General features: G+C 46.8%; 1 protein-coding gene across 1 annotated transcript in view; it reads right to left on the bottom strand.

The window, feature by feature from the left end:
- Positions 1 to 503: 503 nt before the first annotated feature.
- GC (GC vitamin D binding protein) overlaps positions 504 to 17,293 on the bottom strand; it is a 32,033-nt gene continuing 15,243 nt past the window's right edge. The window contains exons 5-12 of the mRNA XM_044429608.1: positions 13,873 to 14,005; positions 11,186 to 11,280; positions 8,753 to 8,882; positions 7,116 to 7,318; positions 5,676 to 5,808; positions 4,199 to 4,296; positions 2,635 to 2,767; positions 504 to 800 (exon numbers count right to left, since the gene is read on the bottom strand). Coding sequence (XP_044285543.1) covers positions 792 to 800; positions 2,635 to 2,767; positions 4,199 to 4,296; positions 5,676 to 5,808; positions 7,116 to 7,318; positions 8,753 to 8,882; positions 11,186 to 11,280; positions 13,873 to 14,005 — 934 coding nt within the window. The 3' untranslated portion in view covers positions 504 to 791. The remainder of the gene's footprint in view (positions 801 to 2,634; positions 2,768 to 4,198; positions 4,297 to 5,675; positions 5,809 to 7,115; positions 7,319 to 8,752; positions 8,883 to 11,185; positions 11,281 to 13,872; positions 14,006 to 17,293) is intronic.

Raw genomic sequence — 17,293 nt, 5'->3', positions numbered from 1 at the left:
TTTAAAATATTCTTTCTCTCAACGTAGGCACTTTGAAACACAATTTGATTTTTTTCTTTTTGAGCCAGGAATGGCATTGGTTCAGACAGTCATGAAGAAAGACAGCTGGTGAAGAAATAAGGTCCCCACCAGATCAGGATTCTGGGCCCTGAACATCCCAGAATTCATAAATACTGAAATTCTTCAAATAGCCTCATTTCCTCTTGAAGTTCGGTTGGGGTTTTTTTGGAACAGGGCCTTTTCAGTGGTGGTGTCTTACATGCACATGGCCCAACCCTTCTTATGTAGCCTCACCCCCTTTGCCTTTGGCCCTTCCCCTTCTGTCTTCAGGCACATCTCAGCCAGTAGAATCTGACCCCTGAAAAGCCTCAATTGAGAAACTGTGTCTATCAGAACTGATACCAAGCCTATTTTAGAAACAACACTATGGACCCAGCTCCTGGAATCATGGGAGAAGTCCATGAATTGTATCTACCAGTATCTTCACAGGGCTCACTGCTGACCCATGCAGAAACTCACCCTTTATTTTTACTTTTCCTGTCTGGTCCCGCATTCTCAGCGGGACCAGGGTGTTGGAAATGAGCTACATTTTCAGTTTTTCACAATGTTCTCTGCCTACATGAACCTACTGAGGTGAAACAATTTAAAGCATATGCTGTTGAAATCATGTGCATTCTTTCCGCAGCGATGGAAATGTAGGTTTTATTAAGGATTCAATAGGCACAAGGCGTTGAGCTGGTCAGCTTGGATGGCTCAGGAAAACCTTGGGTTTGTGCGGAGCGGAAGGTCTTCTAAGGCGCCTGCAAATATGGCAAAGAGCACCCCTTGTAGTGATGTAGGACAGAGACACCCGGCTTCGCAAAGAACAAACAAAATGGGATATACTTGCATAGAGCAGCACATGAAAAATAGAGTCCCCCTTATCCCGTCTCAAGAACATATGCAAGTTTGAGAAATGCACACAAACAACTGTGACTCTGAAGGCTGAATCCATTTGTGCAAGCGTGACTGGTGAGGCCAGCTTGCATACTCTCTGTCCAGCTCCCACGCACTCCCAGTGCAAGCAGAGTCCTGCTTCTGCACATGCAACTTGCAGGCATGGCACGCTTTGTGCAAGAATTCAGCAAAGAAGGCGCCTGCCAGTGATCCTGAGCATGCACACACTTGATCTCAGCTTGCTTCCAAGGCTGGGGCTGAGCACAAGGAAGAAATCTGGCGAGCACAAGAGAGCTGAATTCCAGGCAGAATTTCCCTTCTTTGGTCTGGCTTATCAAGGATTTGCTTCTTCCTTAACCAGAGGAAATGTAGCTCAGATTATCTCCTCTTCTACAAGGATGATGCTAGCGCAACATCCAGAAGATGGACAGGTAAGACATATGATTCTATTCCAAAGAGATAACACCGAACAAACAGACCATGAATTAGCACTGGCTTCTGTCAAAATCAGGTTGAGGAGTGCCATGTATGCTACAGAGCATGGAGTCAATGCCTTTTTCTGTCCAGAATTGGACAGACAATTTCTTCCTGAGTTGTTCCATTTCTGTGCATGTGGCCCAAGCTGTGTTTTCAGGGTTTTGTGCAGAATCTTAAGGACTAGAAACCTACTATTTGTTTTTATTTCTTTCTTCTTAATCCCAGCCACTTAAAATGCCGTTTTGATGATACAGATTTCTAAGCAGCTTTCATGCATGCATGGATGAAACAGCATCCTGTGCAGAATGTACTGACAGTCCCCCCCACCCCAGACAGCTTCCATGGCACTGCCCCAGATATCTGCAAATTAGTTATGGGCATTTGCAGAGCAAGGAACAGTAGTATGAGTAGACCTCTGAGCATTCAGCTTCGGCTGATCCATCAGCTGCGCCCCTCCCTGGACTACGACTGCCTGGCGACAGTGACACACGCGTTGGTGACTTCCTGACTTGACTTCTGTAACGCGCTCTACGTGGGGCTGCCCTTGAAGACGGTCCGGATACTTCAATTGGTTCAAAATAGAGTTGCCAGGTTGCTGATGGGGACTGGGTGTTATGTTCACATGACTCCAGTCCTCCGTCAGCTTCACTGGCTCCCCACTGAAGTCCGGGCCCAGTTCAAGGTGTTGGTGATGACCTATAAAGCCCTAAACGGCTTGGGTCCTGGTTACCTGAAGGAGCGCTTATGTCCATATACGTCCGCCCACCCCTTGAGATCTGCAGGAGAGGCCCTTCTCTGGGAACCCTCCGTGAAAGAAATTAGGAGGGTAAGTACTCGGAGGAGGGCTTTCTCTGCGGTGGCGCCCAATCTATGGAATGCGCTCCCCAGAGAGGTCCGCCTGGCACCGTCGTTATTTGTTTTTCGGCACCAGGCGAAGACCTTTTTATTTAAATGTCATTTTCACTGTTAATAGTATTTATTTATTTTATTCTTTGGCCAGGGTGACTTATTTTATACTGTTAATTTATATTATTTTAATTGAAGTTATTTATGTTTGTGAGCCGCCCCGAGGCTTCGGTGAATGGGGCGGCATAGAAATTTTCTAAATAAATAAATATAGGACTTTGGGGCCATTTGGATCCCTGATCTGTAGGATCCCAGGGTTCCAGACAAGGAGAGCATCTTTCCTCCAAAAGTTGCATTTGAGAAATGGGGCTTTACCTTCATGCCGCAATATGATGGAGGCGCATTCAGATGGCAGCAAATGGATGCGAAATTGGCCCTCTGCTCCACCTGTGCAGAAACAGCATCTTCTGTAGCAGTGGGAAACTTCTTCAGATAGCTCTCTCGTAGCCTGCGGTATAGTTAAACACAGCCATGTTGCTCATACAAGCAGACCTCAAAGCAAGAAACTCACACCCCTCCCTGAGCGCACAGGAGCAAGGAGGCAGGTGCCAGAGGGCATCAGTTGGTCTGGCCAAACTTCATTCCATCCACATAACCAGAATGCCATAAAACATTCTCGATGCCAGAGGATTTGTCCAACCCACCAAGGTAAAGGATGTGGACCAAAGGCCAAGGGAAAGCGCGACACAGTAATAAGCGAGGGGAGTATGATATCACCGACTGCAAACCATATTTGCTGGTGCAGAAGTTTAGCTAAGACCTTAAATTGCTGTGTGCATGTGGCTTTTGTTCAACCTTTAGTTTCAGAGAATGCTAGTAGTTGTAGGAGTTCTTTCTGTCTAACTCTGTGGAGAGCTGCACCTTCAACCGCCTAACCAATTCCCTGATTGAGGCCACAGTTCCACACGCACTGCATACAGGGAAGTGAGCCCCACTCAGAACAAAGGGAATGTGCACTGGATTGTACCATAAACGTGCCTGTGATTGGCAGTACAGCTTAATGTGCAGCTCATACCCCCTCCGGCCAAGAGGACGGCATGCTTCCTGGAGTGCACAAGGACAGCAGAGAGAAGGTGGCCTCTGCTGCTCTCCCTCCCTGCAGCCCCAGGGCACGAGGGCTGGATGCTGAGGAGTCACCAGCATGCCTTGGGTGCCCATCTTCTCCCCTCCCAGCCTCAAACGCCTGTCTCTGAGGTCGTCACGCAACTTTGGAGGCACAGCCGGTGTGGTCCTTCCTGCACCGGCGGTGAGGGTGGAGCGAGGGCACCCTGAATTCATAGTCTTCCACTCCAATTTTGGAGCACATTTCCAAGGTTGGAGCTGGGACTTAGGGAAATCTTGTGGCCACCTAGATGCTGTCTAGCAGCCATAGGATTGTGCCCTAAAAGGAAATGAGAATTGGGAAGGGAATGAGATGCATAACTGCATTTTCATTCAAGGAACACACGTCAGGGTGGGGCAGCCTTGGAAGGGGCACACTGCCCAGTGCAAGAAAGACGTGTGAATGGCACTTTTGAGGTGGTGCTTGCTGCCCGCAGCTCACACCCTTGATCCATCGGGGATGTGCTCTTGCTGAAATGTCCTTCTATTCCTAGTGTGCATTCACAGTGAGTGATGCTTCTTTTTGCTCCAGTCAAATGCAAAACTGTTCTGCAAAATTGAAGCCAAGAGACGGGCATCTCACTTAAGGCTCATGGCTAAGCTCTGAACAGGGTGCAAACAGCTCACAATTTTAGCTATAGCAACAATCTAGTTCCCCCATCAATGCAATCAGGTTAATAACAAGGCAATATTCTTTATTGTAGGGACCAGATGAAATATGTCTAAGATCTCTATCATAAGAAACATGGTCACCACTTTTCTGGAACTTCACACCCACCTGTTCTTAAATTCTTGGAAACTGTGATCTGTGTAATCATTGCACAGCTCAGCTCCTTTGGAAAGCATTTCTAATATATCGGCTGTTGCCTCTGGATTCTGGAGAGGGGAAAGAAAGGCAGAAAAGTGCTTCAGGGAAGGAACTTCATGTGTCAAAAAGTAAAATAAAGATCTCATTGAAGGCTTCTTGGTATGATAGGCCTCACTGCAGTCTCTAACAGAAGCCGTGGGATACCACATTTTTTTTTGGGGTGGGATTAAAGGGGCCACTACCAACTATCCCCACACACAGAAAATTAGCATGCAGGGAAAGGTGGGCTAGCTTTCTATATGCAGGGAGGATATAAAAAAACCTGGGTGCATTTAGTCATGTGATCAGCCACTAGACATGCACATGGTGTTCAAGGACAGGCTGGACGTCCACATGGTGGGCATGTCGTGAGCAGAGCCGGCTGGTGCCGGGGGTCAGACTAGATGGCCCGGGAGACCCCTTCTGACTTGCTCCATTTCTATGTTTCTACATTTCTAAGTTGTGCAGTATAGGAATGCATTATAGGAACACTTACATAGAAAGGTGCCTCATACCCAGTCAGACCATGGTTTATTTGTTTATTATATGAGGTGTGTCCATAAAGTAATGAGAATAATATTTTAAAAATTCTTCTATTCCAAAACTTTACAGTTGAACACTATCTCCTTCAAAGTATGCACCTTGTGAGTGTACACAATGATTCCAGTGATTTTTCCATTCTTCACCATTTCTGATGCACTTTTACCCAGTTTCACACAACTTTATGGCGTACCGCTGTTCCGAACGCACTTGCATTTCTCTTAATGCGAGGCACTTGAACAGGGTGTCACAAAGAATGTCTTGACTCTGACAAGGCTGGAATGCGACTGATCAATGTTCTCATGTGCATCTGGCACCCCACTCCAAGCGACCTTGGCCAGCTTCTCCCTTCACAGAGCCCTTCTTGAGCACAGGGACTTCATTCTCATGATTTTCTGGACACACCTCGTATCTCTATCCCATCTTTTTACCATCGTGGAACTCAAGGTGGCCACATGTGGTTCCCAGGTGGTCTCTCCTCCAAGCCCTGGCCAGTTCTAGACCTGCTTAGCTTCATCATGGCAGATGCCTGACATTCCTTCAGGCCATACTCTGGGATTATCACAGCTGTATCAGTGCTCTTCCTTTCCCCACCCCGTATGGTCCTCAGCTTTGACAGCTTCATGGCAGGGAGGAAGAAGAATAGCTCTATTTATCGAGTTTGGCCAGTGCAGGTGGGCAAATATATTGTTTCCTTCTGTGTTGATAACCACTTGCCAAAATTGCATTGTATTTTATTTTTTCACAAACAGGACAGAAAACTCTTCAGATTTGAAAAATATGAATGCAGAAGACATCTGTCTGTCCCTAGCTATGAGATGGACTGTGCATGTGTCAATAGGTCCCTGTGGACGTGATTGTGCTTTACCTTCGCATCAAAACAAGCACGGACATCTTCGGCCTGGCAACACATGTCCGCTACCTTTTGGACAGCATCATTCATGAGAGTGAGGATGCCCTCTGGAGCACGTGTAAATGTGCGAGCAAAGTGAAAGATCATGCTGTAAGAGAAAGAAAGGAAGGAAGGAGGCCCAGAACATTTTGGAGGAGGCACTGGGCACCTGGGACTTCAAGTCTTCCCTTTTATACCTGATCCTATGCAACAGTGTCTTGATTTTCAGGATATCATTTGTTATTATTTTCAGGATATCATTTGGAGGACATGGGCGAACTTCATAGCAAAATACAGAGGCAGATATTTGGGATATGTGAGAATTTCATGTCTGCTTGCAATTCCATCACAAATACAATTTGGGTTCGAATCCTGGATTTGAACAGGAATGTGTTTCATCTGAAAAGGTCAGCAAGTTCTTGAACTAGTGCTCACGTTTCCAAAATGTGTGCTTGAAAAATGTTCCACTTTCTTGAAACAAGCAACTTCAAACCACCTGTTCTTTATCAGGGACTTTTGTGCAGAACAAACTAATTCAAAGAGGAATTGAAGAGAGATAAGTGCTAAGCTGATCTTTGGAAAATTGTGGCAATCTCGGAAGCTGGATTAGTTAAACCACCAAGTTCTATTTACAGTATGGGAGACAAATAAGAAAGTTTCCTCACACTTTCCATCTGTGCTTACAGTAAAAGCAGAATTAAAATCAACCCTACATGCAAACTTGTCTTTACAAATACCACTATGACCTCTTTTTTCTTTTTCTACACATGCATAGGGCTCCATCCATCCATCCATCCATCCAATTTCTGTGCCACCTTTTCCTTACAAGGCGGTTCTTCCTCCTCTCCTTAATATTATCCTCACAACAACCCTGTGAGGTAGATTAGGCTGAAAGTCAGTGATTGGTCCAAAGTCACCCAGTGAGATTCATAGCTAATGGAAGACTAGAAACATAGAAACAGAGTGAGTCAGAAGGGGTCTCCCGGGCCATCTCGTCTGACCCCTGGCTCTTTCAGACTACAACTCAGACCTGCTGCATTCCAGTCCTGCAGTTAAATTGAACCCGGCAGTAGTTGCACTATTTGCAGGCAAGAGATGTGGCTACTGATGCAAAAGCTGAGAGCGTGGCAGGCATGAACTGCTTCCACAAGCCAGGGCGGTGTAGTGGCTAAGGGTGCAGGGCGGGGACTCAGGAGATCCAGGTTCCAGTCCCCGCTTGGCCATGGAACTCACTGGGTGACTCTGGGCCAGTCTCACTCTCTCAGGGTAACCTACCTCACAGGGTTGTTGTTGCGAGGAGAAGACTCAGTGGAGGAGGAGAATTATATAATCCATCTTGCGTTCCTTGAAATGGAAAAAGGCAGGATTTGAATGTGCTAAATAAATGAATGGCAAGTGCATTATGAATCTACTTACCGATCGAATTCCTGCTGTTGCCCTTTACCACAGATGGCTTCGTGATTTGTTGGTGTTAAATCCAGACTTTTGGGGAGCTTGTCCCAGGGGAGGGAGTCGATGCACTGATAGATTGTGCAGTTGCCGTGCTGGCTGCAGCAGTCAGCAACCCTTTGGTCGTGAGCGGAGAGTTTACTGCAGAGTTTGAGGGTGAACGCGAACAACTGGAGATAAAAAAGAAATCAAGAAAAGGGTAAACAACGAGTTTGCAACCAAACTGACCCGAACATGACGGTAAGTGGGGCAGAGGCAACCGCGTCCTATGTGCGTACTGCAGCAGGGACTGCTAGGATAAAGCCGCAGAGTTTTCTACCTTGGCTCCTTGCGCTAACAGTCTGCAAACCAAATCGATTTCCTGGAAAACCTGCTTGGCTTCCCCCTCCTGTCATGTTTCTCCACCTCACCATCGCCTCCCAGTGGAGTCTCCTCCCAGGAGATTCAATGCCTGGTGAAGAATGACTTTCGAACCTCGCAGGGGAAAGCCAGGACATGGGGCGAGGCTGCTGGTGCCACGCCTGTTTCATGTTTCTTTCGCAGGAGGCATGGTAGATCCACTATACGCCACTGGGTATTGTGTCCCTTGAGCCCTCCGGGTGGGGTGGGAAACTTGTCATCCCCGCCCCCCGGATGTTCTGGGCTATGCCTCCCATAATCCCTGAAAATGGTCCATGATGGCTGGGGCTTATGGGAAGCATCTAGGAAGCACCAGGTGGAGCCATCTTTTAGTTTTGCTTACTTGCTTGGACTTTTTAGAGTGGTGGTGAGCAAGAGGTGGCTGAAAGGCTGCAATGGGCCCAACCTGGCCCTGTTTTGTGTGGCAGCAAAGCAGGGCCTTTGCCGTGGTCTGGTGGGAAGGCTTGCTGAGAAAACCTGTCGGTGTGTCAGCAGCAAAACAAATCAGCATGCTGGAAATGGTGGCTGTTGATGGGAGTTGGTAGCCCAACACATCTGCGGGGTCGGGGGAAGCTGTGACAGAGAGTGAAAGAAAAGTTCTAAAGGGGATGTGCTGTTTGGTACCCCTAGTTGCAAAAAGGTGTACCAAGCATTGAGTGTGGGGTTGGGAAAGTATCTTCTGAAGCAGCATAGCCAACCCTCACTGGAATGGAAGAACAAGTGAGCACCCACAAATATTTCTATTTGCATTCCTCTTGGACTTCTTGGACGAAGGCTACAACACCATGAAGACTAACTTGAAAGTAAGTCCCACTGAAACAAGGAGACTTATCTCCAGGGACATGCAGTTTGCTTTGTGGCCTGGTCAACAGATTCACATGCAGCAGCTCTGACACAATTGCGCCATGTTGGAAAACTGGGGGAAGTTGCCTGTTTTAGGCCCACATGTAGGAACATGATTCCCTATCTAGAACACTGGCATCTCAAGGAGGAAACTAGGCTAAATCAGTTACCCCTAATATAACGGCGCATCTGGAAGTGGCACAGTCCAACATGAGGTGGTACAGTCCAGTAAATCCTGCACATGGTGGATTTTCAGTCCAAGAGGGCTGTGCCTTCACTGCTAGGTGCATACTTCTCAGGTGTTTTCGGTAGAGCTATGGCGACCATTGAATGTGAACATGCTGATGTTGCTGAACACCCACCTCAGACTGGATGCAATCTCCTTCCAATGAATCACAGCACTTGGAGAGCAAATTGGAAGCATCTTCAGCTAAATATAAGACATCCTCTAATAAAGCATTTGGACTTCTCTGGGTAAGTGTTATGAGGTAGCTAGACGTGGGCACACAAAATAAGGGAGAGTTTAGATCAGTTTAGCTACTCCACAGCAGACGGCTTGATTCTTCTTAGCATCTTTAAAATCAATCAGTTGATCACCAGCACCATCATCATGTTCATACTGTAGCAGCAAAATCGTATATGCCACAGATGTAGCCATGATATATGCCCTCCCGCCCCTTGAGATCAGCAACAGATGCCCTTCTCCGGGAACCCTCCGTGAAGGATATTAGGAGGGTGAGTACCCGGAGGAGGGCTTTCTCTGCGGTGGCACCCAATCTATGGAATGTGCTCCCCAGAGAGGCCCGCCTGGCGCCGTCGCTATTTGTTTTTCGGCACCAGGCTAAGACCTTTTTATTTAAAACTTATTTTAATTGTTAATTTATTGGTTATTTATAGGATTTTAAATCTTTTAAGCCGAGATGCACCAGGTTTTAATATTTTTATTGTATAATTTGTTATAGTTGTATATTTTGTTCTTGTTGTGAGCCGCCCCGAGGCTTTGTTGTGATGGGGGCGGCATAAAAATGTTTTAAATAAATAAATGATCTCCTCCCAATACTTGTTTGCAACATACATGTTGTCATGCCCCTGATTCCAGCAGTGGCCTGGGACATCCGTGTCGGTGAGGTGGGTGGACCCAGCAGCTCGTGGGTACTCTGTGCATGGCCAGGAGATTCAGTCCACAGCGAAGCTGGGTGCAGGTCCCTCGGTTGACACTGAAGCATGATCCAGTAGGCAGGGCCCCATTTTCAGCATTTCTGACCTCCCATGCTTCAGTCTCCCAAGTCTAAATCTCTCCAGGGAATATTATATGATCAGAACTTCATGACAAGTCTTGCCCAAGATGCAGTTGACCCATCTGAATTGGTGATAGCTCCACTCCTAGAGTGGGAGCAAGGTCCAGGACGGATAGCAAGATTGATATGGAGACAGGAAAGCTCTGTTTGGCACCAAACTCATAGGAGCAACCTCTTGCTACTTGGGAGCTGTCCTTGGTCCTGCTGACTCTATCTCTGTTCATTGACTCACAGAATAGTAGAGTTGGAAGGGGGCAGGAAGGCCATTGGTCCATGGCCCTGCTCAGTTCAGGACTCCAGCTTCAACCATCCCCCTCAGAAGGCCGTCCAGAAGCATCCTGAGTGCCCCCTGTGTGGGAGAGCCCACAACCTCCATGGGTCAGGGGTTCCACTGGCATACTGCTCTAACAGTCAGCTGCTGGCTTCCCGCAACTTGAGCCCGTTCTTCCGTGATCGTCTCTCTTGGCCCTCCTTTGTGACAACCTTTCAAAGAAAGGTTGAAAGAAAGAAAGCTATCCTATCCTCATTCTTCACACGGCAAAGCACGCCCAGTTCTTTCAGTCTCGTCTCACCAGGCTTTGTTTCCAATCCACTCATCATCCTTGTGCCCTCATCTGAATCCTTTTCCAGTTTGTCTGCATCTTTCTTGAACTGTTGCACCCAGCACTGGACACAGTACTCCAGATACATGTTTGGAAACTGAGCTTGCATTTTTGCCTGGCCTCGTCTAAAAGCACTCGCTGCCTGACAGATGGACTCTGCTCACCAGCAGCACTTGTGCTGTGCCTCCCAGTCACTGGCCAGATGAGTCACTTGACCCTGCCCCCCATGGGTTCTGGCCTCCAGACCTGCACTAATGTACATTTGCATCAATCACGCTGATTTTCATCCACGTGGGAGTCACTCTTTCCAAAGGAAGGCTATTCTTCTATGGACCTCTTGCTGTTCAGATTTGCTTGCCTTGTTTCTGCAGGGCTGTCATAGTCTAAAGTTTATGGATTTAAGGGCATCTGTAGATTATGAATCTGATGGCACATGTCATTTAACTGCTGTCAAATGCTCATTATCCATTCCTTGTGTGTGACATGAAAGGACCATTTCTCCCACCAAAATGACAGCGTTTCAAGCAAAGTGTATTTGTGACATTAAGATACCCAATCAATCCTTTCAATTTTGAAAAGAACAAGCCTGATGTAGAGAAATGTTAGTGCCCATTTTCTCGAGAGAGAATCCTCCAAGGATTAGGATTTCTCTTCCATTGCTGTGCTTTGAGTAAAGTGGTTAACCACGCCAGTTCAGATATGCAGCCAAAACCAGTCCCATCCCACCTTCTTTACTCTGTTGCATCTTGATTACTCAAACCCAGATAGTGCTTTCCATGCTTCACAGTAAACTAGAAGCACCTGTCCCTGAGATTCAGTTACTAAACTGCTGAATTGTCTCATTGGCCATAAATGCACAATCCCATATTGCGTAAATGCATGGTTTTCTCGGTACCTGAGTCTTGTTTTGTTTTGCCCAAGGAAAGCATAGCGGGAGCATGCCTTGTTGGACAGATGCATCAGGGTCCGTAGGGATGCCTTCTGCAGAGCCTGTAAAATAGACGGAAGAGGTTCATGGATCAGAGATTAAACTCCTGCGCCGTTCGCTGTGGGGGTGGCACTGTCAAGCTGCTCCAGAAGTGCACTCAGAAATGGGGGCCAGAAATACAGCTCTGTGTGGTGACGGTCAGTTTTTGGCTCAGCTTACCAGCCAGAGCCCTGAGTCTGGATCTGGAAGCCCTGTTTACAGAGTTGAACAGTCACAAGGAAGCCCGGTTTGGCAGCCTAGAACACCAACTGTAAGATAGAAATGATAACCACTCACTCCCACCCCCCGGAGGTGGTGCAGTTGTGAGAATCCCCACTAGGAATCACCCCTGGGTTACATTACTGTCGTGAGCCAGGGTCCCTCCTTCACACATTCAAAAGCCATATGCTGTTTTCCTTGCAAGGAGTTCTTTATTGGCCAAAAAGCACAAAAGAGCCAGAGTGGATCTCTGAGCAGTCACAGAGTGGTTTCTTGAGCCCAATCAAGTAATCACCTCCAGGAACTCCTTATGAGCATGCATTGGCCCCGTCCCTTTGGGAGGGGGCTTCTGAAAGTGAGCACAGCTCCTCCCCATGTGCCAATCCTCTATTTGGACCACCCTCCTCTGCTGGCAGTGCGTAATGGGGTCAGGAACCACAGCTGCCTCCTCTGTGTTTGAGAAACTCCCCTGTTCTAAGTCCCTTCCCACCAGCTGTACATCTTTGTTCTTCCCATGGACTGCTTGTCCACCTGGGGAGTCTGGTTTTGAGATAATTTATTAATTAGATTAATGTCCTGCCCAATTAGCCAAAATGGCTAACTTTGAAGCACCTCTGCTTCTCTCATCTCAGCGTCTCTGCTTGGCTCACATTCCCAGCACCCCTTCCCCGATTTTGCTCTGCATCCTGATTCTGACTCTTCCGAAGTCCAGCCAGCAGTCCTTGAGAATGAGCACCCAAAGCAGCCGTCCTTCTCATTCCCGACGATTTTGTAGGATAAGAGCTGGGAATCCACTTTCACCCTGAAGGCCAAATTTCGCTTTTGGAGGAAGTCCCAAGGCCCACGTTCTCAATTTTGTGATTGCGGTTCATTTTGCATGAACGGAAGGGCTGTGCAAAACAAGCAGCCATGGCAGAAAAAATCCCCAATCTTTCCAAATTTTCCCCATGGATCATAGTGTGGGTGATTTAGCAGTTGTCCGTTTTGAGAAAGTCATGCATTTTCCTGGGACTCATTTCACAAATGGGTTGGAATTTGCCAACAGTTTTGGAGCAAATGCACTCCAGCACACAGTTGCATTTGGGATTACAAATGGGCATTTTGTAGACCTGTAGACCGAAACAAAATTCTCCTGCATCCCTAGAGGTAGCTATCACTAGCAGCCGGGAAACTCCAATTTCAGTGTTTTTCCCATTTATTTATTTATTTGGAATTTTTGTATGCCGTCCCATTCGCATAAGCCTCAGGACGGCTTCCAACATATAAATAAATATCTATACAAATACATATAAAAACTGGAAACATCCTGGCATAATAATTTAAAACCAATAAATAAAATTAGCAATTAAAATATTGTTTAAATAAAAAGGTCTTGGCCTGGCGCCGAAAAACAAATAACGACGGCGTCAGGCAGACCTCTCTGGGTAGCGCATTCCATAAATTGGGCACCACCACAGAGAAAGCCCTCCTCCGGGTACTTTGCTTCTTGATATCTCTCACAGAAGGCTCCCGGAGGAGGGCCTCTGCTGCTGATCTCAAGGGGCAGGAGGGCAAATATGGCCACAGGCGCTCCTTTAGATAACCAGGTCCCAAGTTGTTGAGGGCTTTATAGGTGATAACCAGCACCTTGCATTGGGCCCGGACTTCGATGGGGAGCCAGTGAAGCTGACAGAGGAGTGGGGTTTTATGAGAACAACACCCAGTCCCCGTCAGCAACCTGGAAGCTCTATTTTGCACCATCTGAAGTATCCGGACTGTCTTCAAGGGCAGCCCCACGTAGAGCATGTTACAGAAGTCCAACTGGGAAGTAACCAATGCATGTGGCACTGTCGCCAGGCAATCATTCTCCAGGTAGGGACGCAGCTGAAGGAAAGCTGAAGGAAAGCGCTCCTTGCCACCGCAGTCACCTGACCTTCCAATGATACCTTTGGGTCGAGGAGCACTCCCAAGCTGCGGGCCCTGTCCCTAAGAGGGAGTGCAACCCCATTCAGGACAAGGTCCAGGTCCCCTACCCTGAAGCCTGAACCACCTACCAACAGGACCTTGGCAGTTTTCTATAAGTTGTTGGACAGCTCCCTCACAGATTCCACATTCCTGAGATTTCTGCTGTCTGGTGATTCTGGTTTCCGGGCACTGTTGGACAATTCCTATGACAGAACCCCAAATTCTGGCTTAGCACCAGAGCAGGAAAGCAGGAACCCCAATGCCCCCTCTAAAAAAGCCCAAATCCACTATGCCCTGTGGCAATGCCGGATGAGTAGAATAAGTCATAAAACGACTCTGACTTCATTGTGCCTTGACATTGCTGGGACTGAATGGGGTTAAAATGTACTTAGGCTTTGGGAGTGGACATTGCAAAGAAAGTGCAATCCATCTGAGCTGAGAGAAGCACTGACCTCTCTTAAAAGGCAGACTGACGGTTGTTTCTGGTTGCAGCAACTTCCAACCGTGGATAAGTAGCTGTTTGTGTAAGCCAGCAGCAATGGCAATGGGGTACAGCTATGGTCCGAAGAAAACTGGTACAGAAACCTAGAAAATGAAGCACAAAAGAGGACTTAAAATGAGATTGGTAAGGTCGTCATAACATGAGCATCACTGCTCAGGATGGAGCGCACTATAAATAGATGATTTATGAGAACTTGGACAGTATCTCTAGTGGAAAAATGAATACAGCAGAACTAGTTGATCAGAAGGATATTCAAACAGATCTCATTCTTGGAAACGGGCTTGTTGCCTGCATGAATGCAGCGTCTATAGGGCAATATCCTCCAAGGGAGCAGTCCTATTTTTAGAAGGATATAATAACTAGAAAAGCAAATAATTGAAAAGCAATTATTTTGTGGCTGTAACAGAGCTTCACAAAGGGCTTACAAGACTGTTGCCCAGGGCAATGATCCTAAATTAGGTATAGAACATGAGATGAATTGTGGAATTTCATGCATTTCATTAAAAGGGTAGATTAACCCCTTTACTTATCAGTGTTGGCCCTATAGTGTTAAAAAGAGCACAGTTTGAAGCTGCTAAGGAGAGACATCTTGTTCAGACATTTTTCTTTAAAAAGTCGGTGGACAAAATGAAGTCCTCATTGGGTGTGTGAGCCTTACAGGCCATATGTTACCCAGTCCAGCTCTAGAGAGAGGGAGAGGAAGCTAACTTTAGCCAATTCCATCTTCCCTCCCCAGCCCTGTCTGCCCCTGAAAAACTGTCCCAGAGATCCATGGACTCCTTGGTTGGAGCAGAACCACACAGGAAAAGGGGAATCATCTCCTCCCATTAAAACTTCTGTAGAATTCCACTCCTTTTCTTGAACAAAAGAAAGCCTTCTAGTCATGGAACCAACTTTCCGGATTCTACTTTCCACTAAACAGTTTCAGGCAGAGATCTGTTCTGCCTCTGCATCCTTTGACTGGGGCCTGGGATTTTATACATGTAGCAAAACAAGCTGTATCACAGACCTTTCCAACCTGGTGCCCTCCAGGTCTGCTGGACTACTACTCCCATCATTCTCAGAGAGCATCTCCCCCAACATCATGCACTGGAGATGTGTGAGGTTACCCCTTTCACCATGAAGGGTGATGGAATTTGTAGTCCAAAACATTTGGAGGACACCAAGTTGGAGATGGTTGTGCGATCATATAGCAGATAACAGGGGTGAGGAACATGTGCCCTTGAAGATGCTGCTGGATGCCAATGCCCATCTGCTCCAGCCATTATGGCCAATGGTTAAGGGTGGTGGGAGCTGCTGAAGTCATGCAGTACCTGGAGGGGCTCATGTTCTACATCCCAGCTCTTCTCATGTGCCTTCTAGAAGGAAGGGACAAGATGCAACTGGACAGCCATCTGAGAGGGATGGCTTAACCTGGAGTCCTGCACTGAGCAGGGGGTTTGGACTTGATGGCCCTTTGCCCTCTTCCAGCTCTACTATTCTGTGATTCCATGGGGGTGTCTCATCACTACAAAAGGTTAGAGAGGCTGAAGAACCAGGAGGGTTTCCCCCTCCACCTCATTAACCTGCATTATTTTCAGGCTTAAAATTCCAGGTGGTAGTAGTGGAGAGAGTCAGCACTGAAATGGAAGACAAAGAGAGAAACATTGATCCTCCGTGTTTTGAAGGACCAATGGCTAGCCTCATGTTTCTTCTCAGTGAACTATACAATATTTGTACTTTGAGTGATCCACCAGGTGGCTGTAGCTGAGTGGGCAGAGTACATGCTTGGGATGCAGAAGGTTCTGGGCAGATTTAATTCTATGCATCTCACCTTAAGAGGATCTCAGTTCTTAGGTGACCAGAAAGACCCCTGCTAATTTATTTGGCCAGGGCGGCTTATTTTATACTGTATTGTTGTATTTTAATTTAATATTTATATTTTTAATTTATATTATAATTATTTTAACTTGATGATGTGAGCTGCCCCGAGGCTTTGGTGAATGGGGCGGCATAAAAATGTTTTAATAAATAATAAATAAATAAATAAAATAATCTGAGCAGAGGCCCTTTGGCTACATGGACCACTGGACTCAGCTACATATTCCTGAGCTTAACTTCATAAGGAGGGTTCTGGTCAGTAACCAGAAGGTGAAGAAAGATTTGGGGCTTCTGTCCAGCATCATCTCACCTCTGCTTCCATCTTTTTCCATCCCACAGAACAATCCATGAAGAAGGAAAGAGCTGCACAATGCCCTTTGGTTCAGCAGCACTGAGGAACCGTCTGCTTGGAAGTACCCACAATTTGTGGGTCACATCAGAGATGTAGACAGGTTCCCCCACTCCAGTATATTATGAACCCAGGCCATCCAGCAAGGCAGGGAGAGTCAGGGCAGAGAACAGGAAGGACTTTTTCACATGGTACAGAGTCAGACAATGGAATCCACTATTTTAAGATGAAATGCTGTCTACTAACTTGGATGGTCTTGAAAGAGTATTCAGTGGAATCATGAAGGACAAGGCTATCAATGGCTATTAGTCATACTTAGCTATATATTAGCTCTGATACCAAGGACTGTATGTCTTGGTATGTGAGCTGCTTGGGAAAAGGAAAGGGAGGTTGTTGATGTACTCCTGTCCTGCTGGTGGTTTTCCCACCACTGTGGGAATAGAATGATGGAGTAGACTAAGACCACAAATAGATAAATGAATAGGAATTCCCCTGACCCTCCTAAAGGCCCCTCGTTTGTGGGTCTAGTGTTTGGTACACCTAGAGAACTTATTCACTATGGCTTCATGAAGAGGAACTAAAGAGCCTCTTGATGCGGGTGAAGGAGGAGAGCGCAAAAGTTGGTGTGAAACTCAACATTAAGAAAACTAAGGTCATGGCATCCGGTTCTCTCACTTCCTGGCAAATAGATGGGGAAGAAATGGAGGTAGTGACAGATTTTATTTTCCTGGGCTCCAAGATAACCGCAGGCGGGGCCTACAGCCAAGAAATTAAAAGACGGTTGCTCCTGGGGAGGAAAGCTATGGCAAATCTAGACAGCATACTAAAAAGCAGAGACATCACCCTGCCAACAAAACTGCGTATAGTCAAGGCTATGGTTTTCCCAGTTGCAATGCATGGCTGTGAAAGTTGGACCATGAGGAAGGCTGAGTGCCGAAGAATTGAGGCCTTTGAATTGTGGTGTTGGAGGAGACTCCTGTGAGTCCCTTGGACCACAAGGCGATCAAACTGGTCAGTCCTAGAGGAGATCAACCCTGACTGCTCTTTAGAAGGCCAGAGACTGAAGATGAAACTCAAATACTTTGGCCACCTAATAAGAAGGAAGGACTCTCTGGAGAAGAGCCTAATGCTGGGAACAATAGATGGCAAAAGAAGAAGGGGA

The sequence above is a fragment of the Varanus komodoensis genome, unplaced genomic scaffold, assembly GCF_004798865.1.
Source record: "Varanus komodoensis strain SLA01 unplaced genomic scaffold, ASM479886v1 scaffold2, whole genome shotgun sequence".
NCBI lineage: Eukaryota > Metazoa > Chordata > Lepidosauria > Squamata > Varanidae > Varanus > Varanus komodoensis.
The sequence above is the reverse complement of the archived record's forward strand: the minus strand, read 5'-3'. Positions and strand labels throughout refer to the sequence as shown.